Source organism: Poecilia reticulata, linkage group LG19 (assembly GCF_000633615.1).
Source record: "Poecilia reticulata strain Guanapo linkage group LG19, Guppy_female_1.0+MT, whole genome shotgun sequence".
NCBI classification, from domain to species: Eukaryota; Metazoa; Chordata; class Actinopteri; order Cyprinodontiformes; family Poeciliidae; genus Poecilia; species Poecilia reticulata.
Genome location: NC_024349.1, coordinates 19,784,951 through 19,793,471, shown reverse-complemented (window position 1 = coordinate 19,793,471; position 8,521 = coordinate 19,784,951). Strand labels below are relative to the sequence as shown.

Genomic DNA, 8,521 nt, shown 5'->3' with positions numbered 1-8,521 from the left:
TCAAGAGGACCGACCGACTGAAGTTGACGCTGCTCCTCGAGTGTTTATATTTCAAAACAAATCTGCATAAAGAGCATTTTGCATCTCACACCAGACTCTGTTCAGACCGTTTYTCTTTCCCATTCTGGTATGGCCCCGCCATCTTTATTCCTGTGTGAACTGACTGATTAAGAACGACCGGYGGCACCCTCTTCTGGATGGAGGCCAAACTACAACACAAAAATCTCTAAGCGGACATCAGTTAATAAAATGGGTCCAATTTTAATTTAAAACCGTTACCTGATAATTAATAGTAAATATATTACTTGTTTGCATTCCTAAGTTGAACATTAGGATTGTTTTTCTTTCCTGAGCAGATACCTGTGGCAACATTTCAGCTGTGTGACTCTGGACCAACTCCTCTGCAGCGCCCTCTGCTGACTGGCTCTGAAGTGGCAAGAAGCTGTGGACTGAGGACAGACCTGGAATATCCGCAATGTTGATCCCCAAAAGGAGCGAGTAGATACCAGCTGGACGGTACCACGACAAACCTGATGGGAAAAACATGGAAGCAGTATTTTATCTGGCTCCTTATCCTTATTCRCGTTCAGCTCCAAGGAAAGCAAGAACTACCCTAAAAACAATTGTGATGCCAAGAAAACAAAGACATGATTGATTCACACCAAATCCCCCATTTCTTTTTCTTTTTCAGGAGAAATGGGACAATTATTTAAGCAGCAGCTGAATCTGAACTTCCTTAAAGTACAACTTACTGAAGAGGAGGAGGAGSAGGAGTACGAYRAAGAGTCTRGGGAGAAAACAAGACAAGACATTTCAAATCAGCTCAGTCTGATCTTAAATTGTAGTTTGTGGATGAATATTAAAGAGAAACACGTTTTTAATTCTGAAAAAAGATACAATGACATGACAAGACATTTTTCCTGGAACTTTCAGTTTGTCACCATACACTATATTGTTTTTTTAACAGGAAATTATGGACCCACAATTAGCCCACCAAACAAAAACTACTAGATTTAACATCAAGTTTTATGATCTTCAGAATTCGCTTAAACAGAATAGAAGAAGAAACACTTATGGTTTAATCAAAGCACTCTAGATACTGAGGTGTCTGCATGTTGGTGGGATGTAGACAAACATCTTACTTGCTTAAGCGGGAGGAAGAGCTCATGTGACTCCATCGTCTGTTGATCCATCTGAACATGCAGCCTGAGGACACAAACAGATCCAGGATCAGCTGCAGGTCGAGTTAAATGAGACGAGATTCAAACGTCAATAAAATTCTGCTATACACTTAAAACAAGATGCAAACTCCACCCCGCAACGTCTACAAAAAGCTCTTCAATTGCTGCAATTATGAAAGATTTTAATCWTCTTTACTGCGATTCAAATTGTGGTTGATGTTTGAGAGGTGGAAACGGATCCAGAGTCTGATTCTGGTGCATCTCATTTCAAAACACACATACACAACGGGACCACTACAAGGGAGATCAGAGTCTGGGTCTTCTAACACCACCTACAGACATCTAGCTAGGGAAGCAAAGAGCACACATGGCGACTGTAACCTGCAGAGTGTCCGCCTCTCAGAGAAGCAGAGAAAACCAGCTGGGTAAGAAGCCACAGAGCTGCAGCTGCAGAGGGAAACGTCAGTCAAACCGAATCAGAGCGATAATCACAGACATTAGGACKCTTTCATAGAAATACTCTGGCTGCGTCAGCTGCAGCTGCTTAAACGGAAACGTTTCTGTTAATAAATCAGAAMCCGAGTTCCTGTTTGAGCAGCTGCTGTGAACGTCGTCTGCAGCGCTCGCTGCGGGTTTTACTGAGTGAACCTGTGAAAACTGCAGCGCTGCACATGAGCTCCAACAGATTGGTAGACCAAGAGGAGGACGACGACGAAGAGGAGGAGATGTCCAGCTGGGAGCGCTGCTTCTCCTTACAGTCGTCACCTGTTGACGTCGACACCGCGTTAAAACGACAAACACGGCGAAATGTCATTTGGCGTTTTAATGACCTATTCGTGCGGTTCTTTTATCCAACACGGAGCTGCAATAATTCTCAAAAACAAGAACTTGATTGACAAGTTTAAATTTACTGTCRTTTTTCTATTATTATTCAGCAGGGGTAATGCTGAAGCTTTGGTTAGGCCATTGCAGAAGTTAATATCAGCCTGCTTTATTTATTCCAAAGTCAGCCTAGGTGTGCATTTGTGACCATTGACCTGCTGGAACACCCAACTGTGTCCAAGTTTCGACCATCTAATCGTTTATTAGAGTTGAAGGTTTAGATTTGAAAGTAGTCCCGCCTCCTACATCATTTCAGTGTTGCGTGGTTTAAAGGGTCTTAAATTGACTCTGACCAACCTTGTTGTTTTGTATTTTGGAGCAGAATCTTTTCAGGGTTTATGCAGGTTTCACAGACTCAAATTTAAGACTTTTTAAGACCATTATGAATGGGRATTTAAGAACTCCATCACAACAGAAATGCACAAAAGAAAAATTGCGTAAAAATAAATTACATGGGTTGACAACGGATGTGAACCAATGGTGAAGACGAACATAAATTAGCACTTACCCATAATGGAAGTATAAAAATGAGCTAGCATTACCCTCGCTAGTTAGCTTAGCTAGTCACAGAAWGTAGTGGGGGGGGGAGTAAACTACATAGAGCATTAGACTAAATAGTCCTGTCACAATAAAATTTAAGACCTGCGATTGACATATTTAAATACAGCTTATCGTCTTTCAGTGAATATAAGGCATTTTAAGATGGATGAATTTAAGACTTTTTAATTATGYGTGGAAACCCCGTTTCTGGATCAGCATCCCCTGCGGTACATGAAGATGGCGTTTCCAGATCTAGCCAGGCTTRCGCCTTGGTGGTTCCCAAGTCGCTCCTTAAYTTCCTCAATATCCTTTCATCGGACGGGGGACATGTTTGGGTCAGATGGTCGAACACAGATGTGTGGGTGTGCCAACAGAACTGCAACCCCAAACACAATAAAATTGTGCAGGAAATAAARAAATTAAACGAACTCCTCAACTTCTGCAAAGAAGAGCTGTGAGCCAGAAAGATGCTGACGGTTATAAATCATRAAACCCTCAAAAACATTTTTTTCAGAAGAAATGACAAAAWGTCTGGATCATTTATGAAGTGAGTGAAAACACTGACTGTTAGCATWAGATCTCATCTGAAACAATTCAAGCATTCCACTTTKKACTTCGGTTTAAAGTGAAACTGCCGAGTGGTTGTATAGATAGGTTTTTCTCTCTATTAAAACTACTCGGYAGCATTTAGCTTCCAGAACAGTTGATTCCTGCAGACCTCTTGTCCTGACTGCGTGACATCCTGCAGAGTTTAACAGATAACCTTTTTGAATGTGCGCGATCCCGCAGCTGCAGGTGCTCGGACCCGTTTGACTCACACAGCGATCCGACGGGATGAAGCTCCTCCGGGCTGGCTTCCTTCAGAGCCATGACTCCGCTGCCCCTGGACCRAGCTGCAGCACAGGGAACAGGGACCTCAGAGACGTCAACGACGCGCGCGTCTTCCGAGGTCGGGAGTGGCTGCGGGTGAAGCCACGATTTGCATTTCACCGGGGAAACAGCCAAAGTGAATGTCTGAGCCGAGTGATTTGTTGGGTTTTAGAGTAAGCTGAGTGTTTCCACCCCCTCCACCGGCTGAACACCAGAATAGGTGAGGAAGAGGAGGAGCAGACCTGCGAGACCCACCACCTTCAGACATTCTTTACCTCCACGCCTGATGGGCTGTGAACGTGWGGAGGGCTGGAAGGCCCGCCAGGTGAGCTGCAGCGCAGACGCGCAGCAGGCTGCGGCTCTGCTGACAAACAGCAGGGAGGAGTTCAGCCACAGCTGCAGCACATCTGGAAGAGCCGAGTCAAAAAAAGATGAAGCGGGGAGTCCTGAGGCGTCGTCGATTCAGCCTTCCTCACAGCGGCAATGCAGGAAACCGATTTACATACTGATTTATACAAAACACGAAAGCGCTGCAGCAACACAATTTACTCCAAACCTTCAGAGGCTTCAGTGTCAAAAAGGGGAAAATCACTATGGAAAAAGTCTCCAGTTTTAAACACAGAGGAGTTTCTAAACGAAGAGTGTTTAAACAGAACATGGATGCAAATTCCACCTGATCAACTGGTGGAACTTGTACCAACACCTGTCGCAATAAGCAATTCATTAACTGCACAATAAACTAAAAAGAGCYAAATAATTTCCATGGAGAAAGATTAATATTTTTCAAAGAAACAAACCGTAAATAAATATATTTTATTCATGGTTTTGGCAATGAGTGGTTTTTAATTTCTGTTTTATTTGTTGGTTTTGGTTGCACTTTGTTTTGTATTTTTAAAATATCCAATCCAGTTTCAGTGGGTTTGGTGTCATTTACAAARATCAAAGTTTATTGGTCTGTCAGCGGGCAAACTTGCATCATCATGTCATTATCAAAATATTACTTGAAAGTTGCCTCAAAACAACATTATTGGTTATTGAATAATGCCGTTACCATCACAACGTGTTACTGCTACAAACCTACGCACGTGTTGAACTGGTACCTGTTAACTTTACTGTTAAGTATTCATTTTTAAATCCTGGCTTTAACTTCCAGGGTTTAAATAAAGTAACTCCAGYTCAAGCCAAAGGACTTTCTATCAAAATCTACTTTTAGTTCCAAGAACCAGATCTAAAGCTACAGGGCTGCTGCACCTCAACTGTAAAATGATCCGATTTTCATACCTTGACTCGAGTCTGGATTTATTTAAATACCATCTAAAGACACTGTTATGCAAATGTTTTAATATTTGCATGTGTGWTTTTTTTTCMRTGAATGGTGCTATATAAACAAACTTCAAATACTCGCTACCCAATTTATTTTAAATGAGAATGCGAAAACTACTTCAAGTAAAGTCAAAGATTGCATGAAGAGGAAGCCCCGCCCTCTCACCTTCCCTGCTCTTGCGGCCTCTGTAGTAGATGGTGGAGGTTTCCGACTTGGTTTCCTTGTTGGTCTTTGGCGCACTCGGACCGTCGCAGTCTTTACAGCAAACCCTGCTGAGCGCCGGGTCAGAGTGTTTGGCACAAACACTGTCTGAACCAATCAGAGTGCTGCTCTCACTGGCTATGACAGTGCTTTCTGAGAAATAGACAGAGAGACATGCCAGATGAGCCAGCAGCAACTTTGTTTCAGCGTAGATTAATCTGTTTTTGCAACTCAAGCTCAAATGATGAAGGAAGTTTGCGTTTCTGATCTTAGTAGGAACCTACCTCTAGGATCTGCATCCTGGTCCAAACCTGAGAAGGAGGAGCAGAGAGTTAAACGTGGTCCAGGTTTATGATTATGAAGACGTTAAAGAGGAGGCGGCGGCGGGATTACCCCAGAAGGTTTCGACCAGCGTGCTCTCCTGGATGGAGGACTCGTCCAGCAGGGAGGAGATCAGGGAGGCGTCCGACGCCACGCTGTTGACGCTGCTGTTGTGGAGGAACTGGCTGGCGGCTTTCTGAGTAGAGCCGACGAGGAGCGACTCTGAGCAGGAGGCCGAGTGCCGCTGGGAGCGACTGGACCCGTCGCTCCTCCAGCTTGCTCCTCCCACTACGAGGGAAGCGCTGCCACTAGGCGGAGGGCGGCGGTCTAGCAGGCCACCATCAAGCCGCAGGCTGCGCTTGGACATGAGGGACGAGGGGGTCCGCTGCTCCTGCTCGGAGTCCGATGGCGATGAGGAGTAGTAGCAGGAGCTGAGGAGGAAAAATGAGTCAAGAGAGGTGGTCTGGCAACAGGAATCAGAACGATGATTGAAAACTCAAGCTTAAGGAGGAGCCATTATCGTATCGCTTATCATTTATCGTGACAAATTTCAGTTTATCGTCTCGATGAATTTCAATTAACGTTGAATTTAAAAAATGACAATAGTATTGTTAATGTTACTCGTACTATTTTTACAGTTTGTTCGACAAAAGCAACAATAAATAGCGGTGAATTAAAAAAAAATTATTAAATACAGTTACTGTGCAGTTTAATTAGATAAATCTCATTTTGTCCCAAGTGTAGGTTGTAAGTGCCGTCCCGAAGGAACTAATTTCAAATGGGAATGTTTTTAATAGAGTATTTATGTTTGTGGTGCCATGCAGTCACAGCAGTTATTTWAAAAAAATCATAATTCTCATTATGACAAATAAATGTCCCAGAAAATATTACGATACATTTCAAAGCTCACATTGCCCACCAGTTGTCATGTTAACTGAACGAAAACACTTTTTACTTCAAAAAAATTTAAGTCACTAGTGAATTTTAAATTGATTAAAAAGATTAAATAACAAAATAATCATGATTTCAAACACCTTCTTTTATATCAACTGCATACATCCTGTAATCAATTTTAAAAGATTTTAAATATTAAATATAAAGTTATCCTTCATGTGCGCTTGTGTGTGAAGCAATAAAACAGTTTTTTTTTATTGCTTTAATGGCTTGGTTTACTCCTGCTGCTTCTGTGTGAATATTTACAGATAATTTACCAGTCAGAAAAGCCGAGTCTCTTTGACACCAGACTCTCACAGTTTATAGGCATGTTTTGTGCTGCAGCTGAAACAYCTTTAATCTGAAACTCTGATCGCGGTATTTTCAAAAACACMCTCAGCAGTTCTGATCAGAGACTGGGTTCGAGCACTGATCAGCCTGAGCCTGGCTACAACAAATCCCTTCAACCTGATCTCACACTCTGACCTACATACAGACACACGAGTGGAGGATACACACAGGTCAGTCCAGCCCCAGCTCTGCAGCTCTTCGTCTTCCTCCCCCATTACAAGAGACACGCACATACACATCGCAGCTCGCACATCACAGAACCACACAGATGAATAATGACATGCTCCGTATGCTGCAGCGGGTCAACTTCGCCTTTAACCTGCCAAACACTTCCTGGACCTGTCAGGGGCCGTCCAGCTGATTAGACTCCGCCCACAAACACACACAGGTCAGGTGGAAGGAGTCCAACAGGGAAAGCTTGAGTGAAAAAGCTGCTGAAGCCCAAAGAAAAACTTTAAAAGACCTTCAGAAAGTCTCTAGAGCCATCAATTATGACCACTTCAAAAGATGAGCCTGGATCACAACAAGAAAAGTAGAAAGCACCGAGTGAGGAGATGAAACCTGGACAGCTAATAATATGGCAAACAGTTGAGTGACAAGTTAAATGTCACTCAACTGACATTTAACTTGTCACTCAAGTTAAACAAAACAAAATTAGCAGAAATAATTGCTAAACCTGAATTGTGTTTTTTTGTCTTCTATGCTGAACCCAACAAATCAATAAAGTTACAAAAAAAAAACCTGCAAATAAAAAGAAAAATGAGTGATGAGAAGGTAAACTTACATAAAAGTTAAAGGAAAATCATTCGAGTAAAAACTACAAACAAATGACCCAAATAAAATAATTACTCTTGAATCTYGTCTAAAATAATGGGGAAATAATCTTGAATGTTAGGATAGAAATTAACATTAAAAAGGTTTGTAGAATTTAAGAAAATTTAAAAAATACTTTTTAGAACCATGTTCTCTAAACAAAAAAACAAGGCCTCAATGTACAATTTAACTCTCACATTAGAAATGATTGTTAAAATCCTGGAGCCAAAGATTCGACAACATTAATTGCTCTGATAAATAAAGGTGAAAAAAAATGGAGGGCCTGTTTATATGATTATAAAAATGATTTTTGGTTCCAGAGATTTTTTTTTTCYTATTAGGTTTTTCTGATGATAAAAAAAAATCAAGATTTAAATTGATTATTTGACATGAGTCGCTAAGTTACAAATAGTAAATCAGAGTTTTCAAGTTTTCTGCGAAAAGAATGGATCAACTTTTAAAATAATGATCAGGCTGGATCGTTATAATCCATATATCTCTGAAATATTTATAAGTTCTATTTTAGACATTTGTGTTTTTTTTCCTCTGTAACTTAAACCGACACAAGGTGATTTAATTAAAACGGCCATCTTCCAGCCAATCAGCATGGAGAACGGGAAACTGATGTTGAAACGAGCCAATCATATCTAGAAAAGGGCGGAGCCCCGCGAAAAACAAACTGTTAGACAATACTGTTAAATCTTTTGCTTTTGAGGGCAGATAGTAAAGAAAAATAACACAAAACATGTAAAGTTCTTACAAATTAAAATTAAAATAAAGCGACAGAAAAGTTTTACCTTCAACAGAGCCACGGAACTTTCGGAAAAAACAAAACAAAAACTGAGCGGACCAGAACGGCTGCTAGCTAAACCCGGACCGGAGAACACAGATTTTCATAACAAATGAATAGCGGTTAGTACTYGGACTGGTCAAATGTGCCGCTAAAGCCCGTTTTCAGGGTGAACCATCTGAAAATATGAGATGACAGTGAATTTAACTCAGTCAGTCATCGATTCCGCACCSTAAAAGCTGCTGTTTTTATAACTACGAGTCTTATCATCGCCCCCGTGTGCCAGTATACAGTATCAGCTCCGGGGATACCCAA

The 8,521-nt window shown here is 41.5% G+C and overlaps 1 protein-coding gene across 1 annotated transcript in view; it reads right to left on the bottom strand.

The window, feature by feature from the left end:
* The window catches only part of LOC103482086 (SUN domain-containing protein 1-like), a 12,698-nt gene extending 6,115 nt beyond the window's left edge, over positions 1 to 6,583 (bottom strand). The window contains exons 1-9 of the mRNA XM_017310707.1: positions 6,531 to 6,583; positions 5,392 to 5,750; positions 5,283 to 5,309; positions 4,963 to 5,151; positions 1,830 to 1,946; positions 1,563 to 1,628; positions 1,143 to 1,206; positions 753 to 787; positions 280 to 530 (exon numbers count right to left, since the gene is read on the bottom strand). Of these exons, the coding sequence (XP_017166196.1) occupies positions 280 to 530; positions 753 to 787; positions 1,143 to 1,206; positions 1,563 to 1,628; positions 1,830 to 1,946; positions 4,963 to 5,151; positions 5,283 to 5,309; positions 5,392 to 5,750; positions 6,531 to 6,583 (1,161 nt within the window). The remainder of the gene's footprint in view (positions 1 to 279; positions 531 to 752; positions 788 to 1,142; positions 1,207 to 1,562; positions 1,629 to 1,829; positions 1,947 to 4,962; positions 5,152 to 5,282; positions 5,310 to 5,391; positions 5,751 to 6,530) is intronic.
* Positions 6,584 to 8,521: the final 1,938 nt, after the last annotated feature.